Here is a 19864-nt window from a genome sequence, read left to right on the forward strand (position 1 = left end):
TATTTTATAAAATCCTAGCATATAAATTACCCACTGAACTCATGGATAACATTGTTTTTCAACTCTCAGGAAACACTGAGGCCAGTGTTTTCTGTGTGTGTGTGTGTGTGTGTGTGTGTGTGTGTGTGTGCACAAGATTGGTGTTTACACAGCAACTTGGGTTCTCATTAAGTGCGTGTGTGAGTGTGTGTGAGTGTGTGTGTGTGTGTGTGTGTGATGGATGTTTACACAGCAACTTGGGTTCTCATCTAACAATCTCTATACAAATTGTTCAGTGACATTGGCTACATTTTCCACAAAGTGTCAACTAGAGAATTCCTAGTTGTTTCCTTTCCAGAGCTCTTGCTTCCCTGTTCCTCTTTCCTTAATGTAAATGTTGACCATCTGGTCCCAGAGATGATTTTTTTAAAAGACCACAGTTCTCAGGTGATAGCCTTTATTTTATGATCATTCTATTGTTCAATTGAAAGGCGACCTCTGCTCGTGGTTTGGGTTCAGTTTAAAGTGTATCTTGGGCAAGCGCCTTGGGAGGTCCTCTAGTTTCAGCTAATCTAGTAGGTCTGGACTGGTTCTAAGAATCTGACTTCTGGATTTCTCCCATTCTATCAGAATCCACTTATTGGGGCCTGGGGCAGAATACTCAATAGTGGTCGCCAGGAGCCATCTGGCAGATATGGTCATGGCTGGTGCAGACTATTGGGCTGGGATATTAGTCTCTTCTGAGACTTTGTTTCCCTTCTTTCTCTATTGTTCCATAAGAGTAGAGACCCACACTCATATCTTAGATGGCTCCTGAGAAGCTTTCAAGATCCCAAACACTACTCACCAAATTAAAATGCACAGCCTAGACTTAATGAAACATAATATGCCAATGGACCAAGCCATCCCATGAGACTATGGTTCTAATTCTTCAAAATTATAAACAACTCCCTAGATGTATGTGATTTTATCTAAGCAGTATCTATAGGTGGGCCCCATATTGTATTAAAATATATAAATATATTTGAATATATATACACAGGCATACTCCCCAAATCTGGAATTCTCACCCCACCCCCTCAACAAAAAGAAGTAGGATGGAGTGATGTCACAGGAGGCAGGGGCGTCGGGCAAGAGAGACCTGCTGGCTTTTTGCCCAAAACTGGTGCGCTGGGATGCTGCATAAGCAGGTGCATCGATGTGGTGGCAAAACCAGTACCCTGACTGCCACAGATTAGGCCTTTTTTGTCAAACACTGTTATTCAATCTTTTCAGAACCTCTAAATAGAAAGCTTGATTAGCACTCTGACTTGGTTTGTCCTCAATCAACCTGTCACCTTTTTGGAGAAACCACTTATACACTTGAGTCTTTCCCATAGCGCTGGCCTTGTAAGCTGTGTTCAACATCACAACCGCTTCTGTCGCCTTTTTGTCGAGCAGGAAACAACACTTCACAGCTGCGTGCTGTTTTCTCAAATCAGCCATCACAAAAATGAGGCTAGAGTGGCACTGCTTTTATAAAACATTTCACTGTGACCAGAGAAGACTGTTTTCTCAAATCAGCCATCACAAAAATGAGGCTAGAGTGGCACTGCTTTTATAAAACATTTCACTGTGCCCAGAGAAGAGCATTCCAGGGGACACCACTGGATGCACCAGCTCAGAGGGAATTGCTAGATGCTCCCCTAGTCGGGGAAATGCAAACTACAAAAGCTCTGCCCAGCGGAGCTCTTTTCTGGGTTTTTGAGGTACCCCTCATACAGGTACATACATATAGTGAAACTTATACATGTTGTTGTTGCTAGGTGCCATGGAGGCGCCTCTGGCCCGTAGAGACCCTGTGCACAACAAAGTGAGAGACTGCATCGCATTGCACCATCCTTTCGACCGTTCATTAAGAATCAGGAAAGTTAAACTCCACCATCAGGTTATAACAGAAAGCAACATAATTAACAACCAGCACATAATCTCATACAAAGGCTTCAAAACTTCCAACATGAATCGAAACTCTCATTTGAGCATTTTTCTTGTTAAATCCAACTGCCTTTCCTTCACGAAAATTATATATATCTCTCCACTAAGTGACATAAGGTACCCTTGAAGAAAGAAGAGATACTCAAGCTGTCCGTTTTCACAGGCTCTGAAAATACTTAGCCAAGTGACGGGGCCACATCAGTGAGCTGCGGAGCACAACCGCCCAACTAGCACACAGTGACCGGTTTTAACTCCAACAGATTTTACAGTGGTTCAATGTTTGATTTAATTAAACTGGAAGAAACTGTAAGATAAACTATAACAAGTTAAAATTTGAATGTAAAATGGAATGGAATGGAATTGGAATTTTAAAAGAAGATGTAAGAACAAGGACCATATACTGGGACCACGTTGGAAGTATACACCTCGGGGCATCTTCGGTCCTTCAAGTGAGTGGAACTTTTTATCCTTTTAAATTCTAAACCCTTGTTAGCACGTAAATTAGCTAGTTTACTTTTCAAATCCGTTTTGTGATGTAAGAAGCATTACAGTCATTAAGTAATTTATCCAAGATCTAGAAGTGCATAAGCAGCGGAGGTGGCCTTCAGAGTTGTTTTACTCTGTAGCCTGCCTCGGTCCACAAGCACGCTCACAAGATCTTAAATCATTCAGCTCATTTGGGTATTTCCAGGGAATTAAAAGTGCAGGAATGCAACGGGGTAGTTAGTTAGTTATTAGTGCTCCAGACAATTAGAACTTTCTGTAATGGTGGCTACTATGTCTGTATCAATACTGTCTGATATGGTAGCTATAGGCTACCAAACCTTTGAGATATGGCTGACAGACTTCATGTTTAATTTTATTCAGTGTGGCCAGTGGCTCTTGCATTGAAAGGCACACACCTAGAACTTTAAATGTGCCAAATACCATGTCTGGTTAAGGGAGGCATCGAAATAACAAATTACATGCTTTTACAAGACACCAGACAGCTAAGTCAAGTAAATATGAGATGCACAGTAGTCCTGGGGCCAGGGGTGTATGTGTGTGCAGGGGGTGGGAGGTAAGGGTGGGGAACTATGTAGTAGGCCTTTCCTACAAAATCTCTAGATTGGAAATACATCTGGTATTCATTCACAATGCAGGAACTTAAAATAGTTACTGGAGATAAAATTAAAAGAAATTCCCAAACAGCCTCCACTTGAGAATGAGGCCCACAGAAGAGGTACTGAGAATACGGTCCTAGACCAAGACCACAGTGGCACCTGAAGTCATGTCAGAAACGCAAGCTCTCATGAACTGTCTGAGACCGACACTCAAGGTCTCTGGCGATACGACCAGGCAATTTGGGTTTTACCAAGTTCTCCAGATGGTTCCAAAAAAATAATAGCGTGACAACCACTGGCTCACCCCATTTTATAAGGAAGCTCAGAAATAATGGGGGGAAAACGCCCAGAACTTTCCCACTCTGCTCAGCATAGATCCAACCTCCTTGAAAAGAAAACAGCTCAGGACAATCCGCTGGCCCACTCTTACCATTTCCTTAATCACTTGGATTTCTTCACTTTTGACAAGAGGTTTCATATGATGGAAAAAGAACATGGTCAAGAATTCTGGTCCCAGCCACTGCTGAGTGGTGCTTCCAATAACGGGGGGCTCTGCCAGCGCGATGATTCGGAAGGATGGGTGGATAGGAAAAATGGATCTAGAACAGAAAAAAATCAGACGATATAATCTTTTACCTTGGAATGAAGACAAGGTAGCTGAGGTCTGGGCAACGGTTAAGTGGTATTGCCATGCTATTAACAGAACGCACGCTCTCATACAAAGAAGAAGCTTTGAGGAAAATGTCAGAACATTCTAAAACTTAAGACTGAAACAAACAAAAGAGATCACCTCCTACTAATATATGTGACAACATTATTCACTGATCAAACTCCACTCTTAGCACAACGCACGGTTTATTCAGTGTGGTGTTATACCTATAATACATTTCTCCACATTCTATACAAATAAAATCTCTTCCAGTTCTAGTCTTCTTATAGATTCTATTTCTCTCTTTGAAAATCACCCCCCAAATCTCCTGTGTTGCGAGGAACTCATTCTACAGTAATTACAAAAAGCAACTAAGATTCAGGGTTAGGAGACATTTTACCAATACATAAAATGTGACCAGCAGAAGAAGTTAGATTAAATTTTAAATGCATATTGGCAGTAAGAAGAATTAGTCTTTTAAAAAGTAGAGAAAAGTCAACTTTTATATAATTGATTCTTTTGTCAATTTTGTGTGAAATGTTATGATTTTTAAAATGATCTCTTTCAGAAGTTGCAGACCGGGAAGCAGAGGAAGTCTGCGAATATTCTGGGTGTGGAGATGAATGAGGGGAGACGTCCGACACGTAATGGAAGGGCGTCAGCTATTTCTGAAGGGGGTTTAGGAGCCCTCTGCTCCTTCTTCAGTCAGGAGAGTGGTGGCATCAGCTGTAAATCCCAGCTACTCAGCCACTGAACAGAAACATGCTTTTAGGAAGTAATAGGCAAAGAAAAAAGGGATGAAACCTCAAACACCTGCCCAGAGCTTCAGAAAAACAAATACACAGATCAATAATCGAACAGGTGCCGAGCAAGATATGTGGATTGGCTCTAACTAGAACAAATGCTAATTTAATTAAATATTTAATTTACTACAACAAATATTGATATAAGCGACACCAAATTGAACATTTTAATTTATAAAAGGTTCAGAAATGGACCATCCAGTATCATTAACCAAGTGAGTTGACAGCTAGATCGTCAAGAAGCAGACCCTGTGTGGAGAGAATCGGATAAGCACCCTGAAGATTTCAGATGAAATTAAAAAATAGAATAAAGAGGAAAGAAAGAGATATGTCCCTCTCCCGGAGCTGCAGATTCAATGCCATCCTTTGAAATAAATTCTTCTGGGGAGAGGGCGCCCTCGCCACCACCCCCCAGAACCACTGATTTAAAGGCATAGCTTTAAAAAAAATTATTAGCATTTAATCCATAGATAACACAATTCAACAGTTCAATCACGACAAGAAGAGTTGTACAATTGTTACCACAATCATTTTTAGAACATTTTCTCCCCCACCCCCATGGTTAAATCACATTTGAATTGAGCTGTGTAACCATCATCAGTTCGAGAGGGCTCCCTTCCCCCTCCCACATACATTGTTTGCTCCCTGAACCCCCTCACTCTCCATATCTCCCACCCCCAAACCCTAACTGCCCTATAAACCCTTGCATTAGTTCTTATACCTATACCTCTACTCCTTCGAGGCTTTGAAAACTGGAAAACCCAACAGAAACAGTAAAAAACACACAAAAAATTAAGTGATAAGGATAGAGTTATAATAATAGAGAGATAAAAATACAAATATTAGGTAAAAAAGAAAGGACCACCACGAATATTTAGGAGGCCAGGGAAGAAATGTTTGTCCTGGAACAAGCAAGTACTACGAGCACCTAGAAGAATCTCATGGGGATCTCCCAGCAGCTTAATCAAGCCAACTACTCAAAGGCATAGCTTCTGAGATAGTTGCTGAACTTGAAAACCAACCACCGCACTGTTGATCACAGGTTAAGAAGGGCATTTGTGTTTGCTACAAAAGGCTTCCTTATGGCAGGGAGGGGAAAGGGGAAGAGCTTGCACCAAGGACTCAAGTAGAAAATGTTTTGGAAATGATGATGGCAACATGTGTACAAATATGCTTGATACAACTGAGGTATGGAATGTTGTAAGAGCTGTAAGAGTCCCCAATAAAGTTATTTTTTTAAAAAAAGACTTCCTTACATATAAAGAGATGAAAAGCTGAAAGCTAGTGACAGGTACTTTAAATAGAAGCCTGTGTCCTTGGCAATGATCCGCACCTTATTTAAGATGCTCTGAACTGACTCGATGGCACCTAACAGCAAGAACAACAAATGATTTAAAGAACAAAAGAATTTTGTATCTTAAAAATAAACATATTCTCACATGGAAGAAGCACACCAGCCTGTGCGATCACGAGGTGCTAAAGGGACCAGGTATAAGACATCATGCAATATATATATATATACACACACACACCCCATAGTGAGTGAAGGGAGAAGTGCAGAGTGGAGACCCAGGGCCCAAGTGTCGGCCACTGGAGATCCCCTCACAGAGGGGTTCAGGAGAGGAGATGGGTCAATGAGGGTGCGAGGTAGTACCGATGAAGAACACAGCTTTCCCCCAGATCCTGGATGCTTCCTCCCCTCAACTACCATGATCTGAATTCTACCTTGCAGGGCTGGATAGGGCAGAGGTTGTACACTGGTGCATAATTACAGTGACGAAGGAGCAACGAAGATGATGTTATGGCTGGGGGTCACCACCACATGAGGAACTGCACGAAAGGGTGTGGCATTAGGAGGTTGAGAACCGCTGGGCTACGGGCATAGGTTCTCTACGAGTTGGAAGAACCGCTGCGCTACGGGCATAGGTTCTCTACGAGTTGGAAGAACCGCTGCGCTACGGGCGTAGGCTCTCTACGAGTTGGAATCAACTCCATGACTGTGGGCTGGATAATGACCAGAAGCCGATCACTGGGTCTCGGCAACGGGGAGAGAAGGTTGTACATGGGTTGTGCTAAGTGATCTCAGGGTTTCGACTCCAAAGTCACGAAGCCGTCAAGTCCATTCTGACTCACAGTGACCCTCCAGGATACGGTAGAACTGCCCCGGTGGGATCCCGCGGTGGAGTAAAGAGCTTGGTTTTGGTTTTGGGTTTCCTGCAGAGAAGCGGGTAGACTGGACTGCTCTTTTCGGGCTAAGAGCCCAGCACATTCCCACGACACTCCCAGGGTTTTTAATCTTCAGCTTATAGATGTATTAATTACCTTGAGTGTGATCACAGTTTCACAGGCATGTGCAAAATTTTAAAACAATCAAATGGTATGCCTTCATTATGTACAGTTTGCTGTATGTCGATTAAACCTCCAGAGAGCTACATATTAAAAGAAGGACTTCTATAAAACCTTCGATCATGAAGTGGCAAAGGGTTTTATTGTTGGCTTCCCTACCACAATCCCCGGACTCACGCTGGTGCGTTCATGCCGACTCACGGCAGCCCTGTAGGACCGGGCAGAACTGCCCCTGTAGCTCGGACACTGTAAACTCTCTAAGGGACTGGAGACCTGGTCTCTCTCCTGAGGAACGCCGGGTGGTTTGGAACTGCTGGCCGTGAAGTTAGCAGCCTAACGCCTAAGGCTCCTTCCACACCCCAACAGTAACGTTCTAATTCAGATCCTAGCGGCTCTCTACACACCCGTATTTCCTGTTTCTATGTACTCATCATAAACATACTCCTTAGTCGTATTGCTGCATGTCCCACAAGCCTACCACAATAGTCAGAAGAGAGCAAACGCTAAACAAATAAATCTGCATTGCTCTTTTCAACAACTGCCCCAGCAAGAAACGTTTTGCAGGTCTTTGGTGGGCGGGAGAAAGCAAAGCAAGTGACCAAAAGGCACGGTCCACCACCTGAAGGTCGCGCCTTAGTCTAAGCTGGGGTAAAATGGGTTTGTGAGACGTGGGTGTCTTGGCATCAAAAAGACATAGCTTATGCACACACGCAAAGTGATTCATTCTTTACAACACACAGTTTAAAACTGCACTTCAACCAGGAAAACACTCAGCATTACGTTTGAAAATCACAGCTTACTTAAAGGTCTTTGTTGTGAAGCGCCCTGGTGGCGTAGTGGCGTGCACGTGGGGCTGCTGACCTAAAGGTCAGTAGTTCGGAACCACCAGCCACTCTGCAGGAGAAAGACGAGGCTTTCTGCTCCAGTAAAGAGGCACGGGCGTGGAAACCCACCGGGGCAGTTCTACCCTGTCCGATAGGGTCATTAGAAGGCAGCATGTACTGAGGGCTGTGTGGTGGGTTCCGCAGTGTGAGAACTACCACAGAGCTTTGGGGGTACAATTCTGGAGCTATCTTGAATTTTGCTAAACATTCACATGGCTTAATTTGCTAGCACAGAGATGCTAAGGTTTCGAGGGGAATTATCTTCAAACCTAAGTTAAAGTGGAAGCAAACAGGGCCAGAGAATCCAACCAACCAGGGATTGCGCCTCACCGCCCACTTCTGGCTCCGTAAAGACTGAGAAATTATAAATAAACTCTTCTCAGTGAAAACTGTAATAATACTCCCATCAAAAGGCAGAAACATGTTGGGCGTTTATCACTACCAGTAAGCCACCACTCTTTATTGCTTCCCTGGGACAACCAGAAGCACTTCCTTGACAAAACAAACTGTTGGGGACTCACAGGAACCCCCACCCCAACCAGCTCTGCAAGGGCCAATGGCAGCAAGGGACACAGCTAGCAGGCTTCAGATTTGGAAAGGCCCTTCCCAAAGAAGCTTTTCTGGCCCAAGAAGCAGTTCCATCTGGGCCTTACTTCCTGTGAGAAGGGCAGGCCTGGTGAGGGGTGTCCGTGGCCCTCAAGCTGTGTCCAACCACCACGCCCGGGGTGTGGTCGATGCTTTGCAGCTGGGCAAGGACAGTCTCTCATGCTTCTTAAACCAGCCTTCTTAAACTGTTTCGAGGGGCGGGTGAAGCATGTGGAAACTTGCACCCTCTGGAAATGATCGTGGTAATGGGCTTAGCCAAGAATTCACATAGGACGAACACTTAGAAATGGAATTGCACCTGCTGACGTTGCAAAGACTGACGGACCTGCCAGCAGCTGTGGGTTATGGGAAGGCTGTGCTATCAGATTTGTCTCTGAAAGGTAGCTATCCAGTTGGACCGGCATCAAAGGATTCCTAATTGGTAGGTTCACAAAAGAAAACACGGCAAGTTTCGAAGGCTGCCTAATTGGTCGCATTATCTTTGCCTTGCGTCTTCTAGAATATATCCGAGGTTAGCATTTAGTCATTCTGTCAAAGACATTTACTATGTGGTCTACAAGGTGCCAGGTACTGTACATCAGAAGCAGAGAAAAAGCAAGACAGTCTTACAACATTCAAGTCAGAGGTGCCAGCCAGCCACTCCGAGGCCCGGCCGTCCCCCTTCCTCTTCCTCTGAATATGTGTGATGCCAATAAATTCCCTTTTGCAAAAATTTGAATTGGTTTTCTGTTACTTGAAACTAAAATGGTCCAGCCAGATATAAATATACAAAGATAGTTCTTACCAAAAAGCAGAAAAAAACCCACTGAAACCAAACCCTAAGGCCTCGAGTGGATGCTGACTCATAGACACCCTCTAAGATGGAGCGGTTGCTCCTTTGGGTTTCTGAGATTGTAAATCTTAAGAGTAGACGTCTTTCTCCTACAGAGCAGCTGAGGGGCGTGAACCACCGCCTTGCACTTAGCAGGCCAGCACTAACCCCAGAGCACCACAGGCTCCTTCCAAAGGGAAACCGAGCTCACTACCACCAAGTCAATGCCAACCTATAGAGACCTACAGGACACGGTGGAACTGCCTCTGTGAGTTTCAGAGACTGTCACTCTTCACATGAGTAGAGAGCCCCTTCTTTTTCCAGAGGAGTGGCTGGCGATTACACACTGCTCACCATTGCAACTCAACCCAGAGCCGCTATGCTCCTTAAAGTAGAATGAAGGCAAAAGTATCCCAAACCAAGCTCACCGCCACTGAGGCTGTTCCGACTGATACGGACCCTGGAGGACAGAGCAGAACTGTCCCCGGCGGTTTCGGAAACTGTCACTGCTCACAGGAGTAGAAAGCTCCATCTCTCTCCTGTGGGGTAGCTGATCTTAGCTACCTGCAGTTAGCAGCCCAACACGTAACCCACTCCCCAGGGAAACCCAAGGGACTCCCTGAGAGAGCAGGCAAGTGGATGGTGTCCCTGCGCCCTGTAGGGGGAGAACCCGCTCCCCCACTCTCGCGGTTGGTTCCTGCAGGAGGCAGCAAACGTGTGGACCGGACTCTCAACAGTTCTAGCACAAGTGAGTGGAGGGCAGGCAGCTCCATTTACCCAGAGCAGGAGCTTGAACCGATCAGCAGGCTTGGGGAAGGGAGCTGACACCTAAGAGCAAGATCTCCTGGTGACCTTTGGAGCTTAGACAGAAAAGGAGGTTGGAAAGAGCTTTTAAGAAATGCTGAAAACCAGCCTGTGTGATCATGGGTGTCAAAGGGATCAGGTATCAGGCATCAAGAAACAAAAAATTATATCATTGTGAATGAGGAGGATTGCAGGATTGGGGACCCAAAGCCCATTTGTGGGCAACTGGACATCCCATTACAGAAGTGTCCTGGGGAGGAGACAAGCCAGTCAGGTTGCAGTGTAGCAATGATGAAACATACAACTTTCCTCTAGTTCTTAAATGCTTCTTATCCCCCAATATCATGATCCCAATTCTACCTTACAAATCTGGCTAGACCAGAAAATGTACACAGGTACAGATAGGAACTAGAAACACAGGGAATCAAGGACAAATGAACCCCTCGGGGCCAGTGGTGAGAGTGGTGATACCGGGAGGGTAGAGCAAAGGTGGGGTAGAAAGGGGGAACTGATTACAAGGATCTACATATAACCTCCTTTTGTGGGGGATGGACAACAGAAAAGAGGGTGAAGGGAGACATTGGACAGTGTAAGATATGACAAAATAATAATTTATAAATTATCAAGGTTCATGAGGGAGGGGGCAAGGAGGAGGGAGGGGGAAAATGAGGAGCTGATATCAAGCATTAAAGTAGAAAGCAAATGTTTTGAAAATGATGATGGCAACAAATGCACAAAGGTGCTTGACACAGTGGATGTATCTATGGATTGTGATAAGAGTTGTACAAGCCCCCAATAAAATCATTTAATTTTAAAAAAGGAAGAAGAAATGTTGATTAAAAAAAATAGATGCTCAATCCCCCCCACAGAGGGGCCACAGGGAAGAGATGAGTTAATCAGGGTGCAGTAAAGCATCAATTAAACATACAATATTTTTCTGGCTCCTTGAGACTTCCTCACCCCGCACTATCATGGCCCCAGTGCTGCTTCTCTATTTAGACTAGACCGGAGCATGTACGCAGGTACAGATAAGAGATGGGGCTCACAACACTTAGAATCCAAGAACAGGAGTGGGAATAACAACACCAGAAGGGTAGGGAGAAGGAGGGGAGAGTAAGGGAGAAAGGGGAACCAATCACAATGATTGACACATTGTCATACACCCCTCTCCGGGGGGAAGAATAAAAGAAAACATGGGGGAAGGAAGGCAGCGGTCAGTGTAAGACATGAAAATAATGATAATAATTTATAATTTATCAAGGGAGTATGGGGGGAGGGGGAAAAGAGGAGCTGATACCAAGTGCTCAATAGAAAGTAAAGGTCTAGAAAAGAATGAAGGCAACATATGTAAACACGCCTGATGCAATCGATGTGTGGATTGTAACAAGAATTGTAAGAGTCCCCAATAGAATGATCTTTTGATAGGAAAAAAAAGAAAGAAATGCTGAGTGGATAGGAGAAACATAAAGAGAAGAGAGGGGGCTATGATTCCTGATGGCCCTGTGTTGAGCTGCTAACTGCAAGGTTGGGGGTTTAAATCCACCAGCCAGAAACTCCTCCCAGACTTGAGCTATGTATTTCTTCATGTATATTCTTCTGCAGTTAAAGTAAAGGGATATACTGAGCACTGCCTTCCCCCGCAGGAGTTCTATGAGGCATTCTAGCGAACTGTTGAACCCACCAACTGGGCCTGGCAGTTGATTAGAAGGACAGAGTTGTAATGGGTGAAGTCCTCAGCCTTGGATGGCTGGCCCTCAGGAGGCTGTGCAGATAGTGATTTTGTAAAGGCCTCCACGTGAGTGGTGAGGTTAGAAAGAGGGAGAGCGCCACATGCATGGTGGGGAGGGGGAGAGTGCGGGTGTGAAATATCTTTGCGTGCTGAGGATAGGCCTTGTGACGACCAGCCACGGGGCGAGCGTGGAAAGGAGAACGTGGTACGGCTACCATCTCCACTTGCCGACGCCTTCAGGGTATTCACTGGATTTTCCCTGCATTGGGCTGCTAGCTGCCATGTTATCACTTGACATGAAGTCACATGGAAGTGGAGTGGCCTTAATTCTGTCAGAAGGTGTCCTTGTAGATGAGGGGAAGTCCCAGAGAGAGAGAGGCAGAGAGGAAAGATGGTAATGTGAAGATGCATTTATAAGCCAATGGATACCTGGGACTGCCAAAAGCTGGCAAGACAGAAAGAACCTCCTGGAGACGGTGGCTACGCCAACACTCTGCTCACTCGGCAGACTCTGGGCCTCCAGAACTCAAATATAGTGAATTTCTATGTTTATCAACTACTCTCTTTGTGTCATTTTGTTACAGCAGTGACTGGCTCTAGGGATTAACACTGTGCTGAGTTCAACAAAAGCATCCAACTGTTTGCAGCTGGAACAAGAAGCTCAAAGTCAGCTCTCAAGATGTTACATGTATTAGTCCACAGAGAAGTAGAAGTTGGTCTTGGAATTCTGATCTCCTAGAGGAAGGGAGTTTGTTGATGTGTACAAGAAAGTAGAAGCTGGTCTTTCTGCTCTGTAGATACAATCGATGTACCATATATACTCGTGTATAAGCCGAGTTTTTCAGCACAAAAAAAGTGCTCAAAAACTGGGGTTCGGCTTATACATGGGTCAGTGGTACCCCAGCGAGGTGTAACATCTCGTGGGTGATTGCCGTTCCTCTGCTGTTCATTCAAAGCCCTGCTGACACTGCAGGGCTTTGAATGTTTGTTTACTCACATCTAACCAATCAGAGCCGTCCTATGAGGTGGACGGCTCCAATTCGCAGAAGCACCTGTAGTGATTCACTTACGCTGGCAGCTGAACTGGTAAGGATGTGTCTGTGGCTGCGCTCCGTCTCTCTCCTCTGGTCTCTGTGTTAATTCACATCCTGCATTTCCCACCCTAGGCTTATACTCGAGTCAATCTGTGTTTCTGGTTTCCCAGGTAATAATTAGGTACCTCGGCTTATACTCGGGTCGGCTTATATTCGAGTACATGCGGCATATCCCTCTTCCCAACCTTCACCCCAGCGACTTCCCCTCATAAACCTCCTCCTATTAAAACAAAAGCTAAAGCATTCCTGCCGTTCTATCTCTGACCCTTTTAACCTATCCCACAACACCCATAAGGGGAAGACAAAAAACAAAAGCACAGCATTGTTAGCGGAATTTGTGGAGAGACTATCAGAAATAATCATCACACTGAAGGTCAGTTCTATGATCAGGGACAGAAGTGAAGAGAGAGAAAACTGGGATTGTGAGTTTCTAATTTGTAGTCCAAATGGGAATGCATCTTGGATTCGGACACAATGCGGGATCAACCTGTGCTAGATACTGGATTGTGTTACTTACAAGAACAATGCAAGAAATAAATTTCCTTGCTCAATGAGTATAAATGTCCTGGTTTGTAAGCTCCCTGCTCTTCATCCAACAAACAGAGCCATGAAAGGGATACTCTAAGTAACTTAAAAGAAGAACTCAATGTATTAGTCCTGCTTTATGTCTTGAAAGAGGACATTCATGTTCCCAGAACGACTGAAGGAGGTTGCAAAATTAAGCAAGGATTAACCAGAAGAAGGTAAATCTGTTTAACAGTCATCTGCATCATCAGAGCAAAGCAAGATCCCGAGGTTAAGCAACAAAATAAAGAGGAGAGGGAGGATGAAAATGGTTTACAATCAGAAGAAAATAATGGGATTCTCCGGGGAAAAAGCAGGACAGTGACAAGGAAAGGGTAGAAATAGTTTAGACAAGGCAGGAGAATCACTAGACCAGCTCCTCTCCAAGAAGTCCCAACATACTGACGGATCAAAAGGAGAAGTTCAGGCCTGGAGGTCCAACAAAAGGAGATGAGGGACCTGGGGAACAGAGGGAGATCTACAAGACGACATCTGACTGTAGTTACAAAGAGTAGCCAGTGGAGGTTAGGTCGTCCCAGGATGCACCCTGGGAAAAGACGGCACTGCTGGTCTACCTGAGCTGCTGGTGTAGGACAGGAGAATGACAACAGAGGGAAGGGTTTAGAACAAATGAACGGTCAACATAGAGAAAACAGCCATTTCCTTTCCTTTGTTTCCGTAGCACGTTTCACAGGCTTCTGTTCTCACCTAAGTCCTTGGGTTTGTGGCTGCTGACTAGCTAAACTGCAGATTGGACGTACACACTAACACCACGAAAGGAAGACCTGTCAGCCAAGAAAAGACAAAACCCAAAACACTCAGCTCTCCTCTGTAACAACCGGGCGTGGCCATGAGTTAGAATCCACTTGACTGCAACACGTGTGCTGTTGGTTTTATATTCTAATATTTAAAACAATATTACAAATGTTATCTATCTCTATGCAGGCAATTATTGCCTTGAGGAAGAACAACACATGAAAGCAAGGAAAAGACGTGGAGCCATAGTAATTGCCCGAGCTATGGACAGCCTTGATACTCCATCAGAATGCAACCATGGATTGGAATTCTGAGCAAAACGAGTCTACATATTCTCCGGTTTATGACGCAGTCAAGTTATGAGAAATTGAACTTTCAAATGTCAGTTTGTGGGTGTTTGTGTTTGTTTGTGTACGTCCTACAGTTAGTAAGGGATCCCAGGGGGCACTGTGGGTTAGGCATTTGGCTGCAAACTGCGAGGGTGGGAGTTCAAACATACTAGCTGCTCCTCAGGAGGAAGATGCAGCTGTGCGCTCCCGTGAAGATTTAACATCTCAGAAACAGGGTCACTAGGAGTTGGCATTGACTCGATGGCATCGCTGGTATTCTGTGCTGCATACAATGTTGTCGCATGCCACCTGCTCCTATTACCATTCCCAGACGCTCACTCGCAGATTCCCTGTTCCCAGTCCTGCTGGATAGCAGAGGCATGAAAGCGAAACACCCGCGGCATCCATTGGAAAGGAAGCGCAAGGTCTCTCGGGCGTGCTGTGTGGAACTACTCAGGAAGGCTGAGAGGTGGCAAGTGGGCACAGGTAGTGGGAAGTGACATAGGGGAAGAGGGTGAGATCTTCATTTTCTATAATAAGAAGCCAACAGAGAATGCTGCAAACCCTCACATAAAGAAGCACCAATGAAAGTAGACTGCTTCACGGCCCAGAGATAAAGGCCAGAAGCATGGGCTAAGAATAGAAAGTGGCGGTCCCTTAGGGAGTGGGAAATGTGAACGACACAGAACTGATGACAAGGGACTGGGATTTTTCTGGCTCCAGAAATGCCATGCACATATAACACTGATAAAGCTCCAACAAAAATCTGGAAGAAACAAATAAATAAAGGAAGGGGAACCAGCCTTGCTGCGAGTTCCTGCTACCCACTCAGGGTGACCTCTGGAGAGAGAGCCGAGCCGGGTTAGTGCTCATGGCTGACATGCACATCAATGGTGATTGATGACGACGACGATGATGACGATGGGAAATGTTGAGAAGGAAGTGCCACTGGACACTCTGACCCAAACCCAGAACATGAAGCTCAGAGCTACTTGCTTCCTGAAAATGCTCTCATTTATAAAACTGTCTGTGACCATTCGGGAGAACTTAGGGACTTTACACAGATGAAAGTAGTCATTTCCTGCACAATTAGCTAGAAGTAGAATGCCCGAAATATCCCAGGGAAATGGACAGGGAGGCTAGCTCAGACCTATTGCCCAACTGCTGTGATTCATCCCCCGGAGAATGTAAGCTGTTCACTAAGGCCTATGAACATGCAAAGAAGGCACTGGAGAGTAAAGGTATGAGAAAGATCCTTCTATTACTCAGCCACCGAGAGAGAGATGAGGCTTTCTACTCCTGTAGGGAGTTACACAGTCTCGGATACACCCAGGGACAGCTCTACCATGTCCTATCAGTCAGAGTTTGCCACGAGTCGGAATCAACTCACAGGTAGCGAGGGGATTTTTGAGTTTTTGTTTTACACTCAGCCAGGCCATTCCCTGGGCTCCAGGTGGTCCATCCTGTGCACCCCAGAAGCATAAACAGCTGTTTTCACCCGAGTTGTTCAATACTTTACACACGGAGACTTGGGACTCTCCCTTTTTACCTCAAGGTAAAAATCCCAAGAGTGAATTAGAATAAAACTGCTGAAAACATGGACCATCTGAAATATATGTAATTATCTTTTCTAGGACTTTAAATTTTCAATATGGCAGGACCCTTGAGTAGAACGAGGGGACGCACCCATTAAATAAAGCCAGATTAAGTGACTAGGAGGGTGTCCCCTAAAGTACCAATATCTAACATTGTTAAAATTACCAAAGTGTAATGACACTGAATTAGGGGGAAAAAAACAACTCACGTGTTAAAACTTCTCTAAGGGAATATATGGTATGTGGCTATAAGGAACATTTTTTTCCTGAAATTTTTTATTTAAAAAATTTCCAAACCCACAGAAACATTGATGGAGCGAGCCCAGGTGGTGTTGTGGGTTAGGTGTTTGGCTGCTGAGCACGCGGTCGGTGGTTCAGACCCCCTACATCCGCATACACGATCCAGACACACAGGTGTATCGCTGTTTCCCTGCTTCGTCGCTGACAAACCGTAGTGTGAATTTTCTAAGAACAGGAATATTCTCCTTCAAAGCCATACTACTAGTGTGCTCCTGACAAAATGTGATCTTGATTCAATAACACCATGTACCGTATGTAGTCTAGAAGCTTTCCCAGTGGCTCTAAAATATCCTTTACTTTGTTTCTTCCCTGGGCTGTCCTGTCTCTGGAAGAAAATTCCAAAAGGGCCACAAAGGGTAGTTCTTGGCATAACCGGTACGAACCCAGGACTTCCAAGGAGGGCGGCTTGCTCTTTGCTAAGACAGAGACAGAGGCTGGAGTTCAAAACGATACCGCTAAGGTATCAGAGAGGAGCCCACCTTGTTAACAGGGATGTTCTGATACACGTTCAAATGCACTAACCCAAAAGTTAGCGTTCCGTGGGAGAAAGATGAGTCTGTTTGCTCCTGACAAGATTTTCCGTCTCAAAGCCCCTCAGTAGGACTTCTCTATCGAAGAGGGTCACGATGAATTGGAATTGACTCAATGGCAGAGTATAAATGCTTACAAAATTATTTAAAAGAAAGGCAAACAATAACACGTCATGGACTGCAATCTCAAGTAATAAGACATGACACCTCATTAGCATGTCTAGCAAACCCAGTTAACTGAGCCACTCAAAACGATGGGGGTGGCCTTCCAAACTCATTGCCATCAAGTCAGGGCCAACTCATGGAGGCTCTGTAGGGCAGGGTAGAAGCGCCCTGTGAATTTCTGGCCCTGCAAATATAAAGCCCCTTGGAGCTTTCAAACCTCGGTGCTTTCAAACTGCTGACCTTGCAGTTAGCGGCCCAGTGCACACCACGACATCAGCGGGGCTCCTGGGGTGACCCTAGGTATGGGAAACTCCAGAAAAGGAGGTAGACTTAACGCTCAGGTAAGTGTAGCACACCTGTATGAACCTTTGGATGCGCAACTGTGGTCTGCTTCCTCATTCTCCACCTAATTCACAATGGAAAGCAAATTGTAAGACAAGATCACCTCTTCCGCAGCTGCTCGTCAGACACGTGGAGCTCCTCTTTTAAGCGCCGATACCGGTCTTCTCGCAGCAGCCGCGAGCCGTCATAGAGGCTCAGCTCTCGGTCGTGGATCAGCCTGCGGAGGGAAGCGGGGAAGTCAGGACACCAAGCCTTCAGTCACCGCAAATCAGAGGCAGGACCCGGCCCCCGTCCAAACCTTTGCAGCACGGCCAGGGTGCCCGCGTTGACGCGGTGGATGCCATCCAGCAGGACCAGTTTGCCTTCCAGCGCGGCGCTCACCAGGGGCGACGACCTCCAGGCCGTGTCTCCGTTCGGGAGCGTGTATCTCTGCTGTAGTAGATCCCGGGCCGTCATATCCTAAAACCAATCCCCAGCGCCCACCGTGAGAAGGCTCGTCAAATGACGGCTTAGCCCAGAGCTGCTCACCGCTACGTCGGCAGTTCAGTGCCACCGGCCATTCAGCCAGAGAAAGATGAGGCTTTCTACTCCTATAAAGAGTGACAGTCTCGGAAGCCCATAGGAGCAGGTCTCCCCTTTACTGCAGCGTCGCTATGTGTCAGAAACCACTGTGGCAGCGAGTGTGATTTGGGGGTTTTGTTTTGTTTGTTGGTTTTGCCCAAAGTGGGCGATGCAGAGGGAGATGGGGTGCTGGAGAGGCCGAGGGGGGCTGTAAAATCTGATACCCACACTTTATTCTGGATTGTGGGCTACAGGACAACATTGGTCAATTACTTGGGGGGTGCTGAGTAATTTTTTTTCTGAAAAGGGTGCAGTCGGCCAGGTAACGCTGGGAACTTCGGCTTTAAAGCAAGAGTGGGCAACTTCATGCCCAAGGGCTGTCACCCGCCCTCAAGACCAATACCAGCGACATCACCGCTGGTGATGCAACGAGAAGCAGCTCCAGCCATCGCATGAGGCGGGGGTCAGTGAAATGCTGAGCAAACGGAGCAGGCTAGCTTGGAAGCGGATGACTTGGTAGGGGCTGCAAACGATGCTGTCAGTATCCAACTGGCCCTGTGAGCAGGAAGGCCCTCACTCCTGGCTTGTCGCACGACGGCTTTCTAATCCCAGCCTTCCCTCCAACGGGGACACCGCTTCACCAAGGCACCCAAAAGAAAGGTGTTCAGAGAGGTGTGGGGTCATTTGAGGTCTTTTCCTATGACTCACCCTCACAATCTGCTAAATGGGAGCTTTGCTTGCTTTGTCCCTTTCCCCCATTTCTCTGTAAATAGAAAATGACCGCGTGGCAGCCACACACACGAGGGCCGGCATTTCTACCCGACTCTACGGATCCAATCCGCGCAGCTTCAATGCGTGGGACCAAGTGTACACATCGCTTCCTGAGGATTGAGGGCATACCGACGCAGGGCAGAGGCATGGAGGTGCTTATCCATCCGTGCCGTTGATGAACTCCCCTGAAAAGCCCACCAGGGGCCAACTCAACGATCCAGTGTATTTTAAAGAGGCTAGGAAATGGAGGAAACTGCATCAGAGGAGGTGCCGGCAGTGGTAACCAATGGCATGGCATTGAAACAGCACAGACACAGTGTGCTAGCTCCAAAGCTGTGTAGCGCATCTAAGCAAGCAATGAACAGTTGTCGGCTGGGGCCACAGAGCAGGTTCAGATGCACAGCACCCGCGTGTGCAAAGGGAGCACGCACTGCCCAGTCCGAGCCGGCCCTGCACGATGGTGGTCGCACACTTGAGCCCATGAAAGTCTGTCAACTATCAGAGACCTTGGAGGGCTCAGAGTAGAGTAGACACATTTTTCTCCTGTGTCCATGTTGAAGATGCTAGCTCCTTTGCTGTTAACAATTTCAGAAAGACTTTACAATCCCAGTGAGGAAAAGGTAGATGTTCATAGGCAATTTGTGCAAGGATTAAAAAAACAAAACAAAAACAAAACACTAAGGTCCTTGCCACCAAGTCGTTGATGGCCCATGATGACCTATAGGGTAGAGTTGGACTGTCCCTGTGGGTTTCCAAGGCGGTCAATCTTTATTGCAATGGAAAGTCGGCAGAGTGTCCGGTGGCTTCAAACCACTGACCTCGTGGTTAGCAGTCCAATTCTGAGCCACTGGGGAATCTCAAGAATTTTTAAGTCCTTTGGAAACTTTCTGAAACCCAATCTAAATATTAAGCAGACAAAAGTCAGTGATTTTCATCATCAAATTATTTTAAAACATGTATAGATGTGTATGAGTATTTGAGTGGATATGTAATATTTTAAGTTAATATAAAATGGTAAATATAAATAAGATCTTTGATGAAGATTACTCCAGAAAAATATTTTCATAGAGTTATATTAGATATCCTACTCGAAAATGAAAACAAAAGCAAACTGACAAACTGGTTTAGTATAGTGGTTCTGAATTAAAGGCAGTCACGAGAACAGCTCC

At 45.8% G+C, this 19864-nt stretch overlaps 1 protein-coding gene across 1 annotated transcript in view; it reads right to left on the reverse strand.

The window, feature by feature from the left end:
* VWA8 (von Willebrand factor A domain containing 8) overlaps window positions 1-19864 on the reverse strand; it is a 405888-nt gene that overhangs the window by 268436 nt on the left and 117588 nt on the right. The window contains exons 13-15 of the mRNA XM_075563021.1: window positions 17662-17822; window positions 17467-17580; window positions 3487-3655 (exon numbers count right to left, since the gene is read on the reverse strand). Of these exons, the coding sequence (XP_075419136.1) occupies window positions 3487-3655; window positions 17467-17580; window positions 17662-17822 (444 nt within the window). The remainder of the gene's footprint in view (window positions 1-3486; window positions 3656-17466; window positions 17581-17661; window positions 17823-19864) is intronic.

This window comes from Tenrec ecaudatus, chromosome 11 (assembly GCF_050624435.1).
Source record: "Tenrec ecaudatus isolate mTenEca1 chromosome 11, mTenEca1.hap1, whole genome shotgun sequence".
Taxonomy (NCBI): domain Eukaryota; kingdom Metazoa; phylum Chordata; class Mammalia; order Afrosoricida; family Tenrecidae; genus Tenrec; species Tenrec ecaudatus.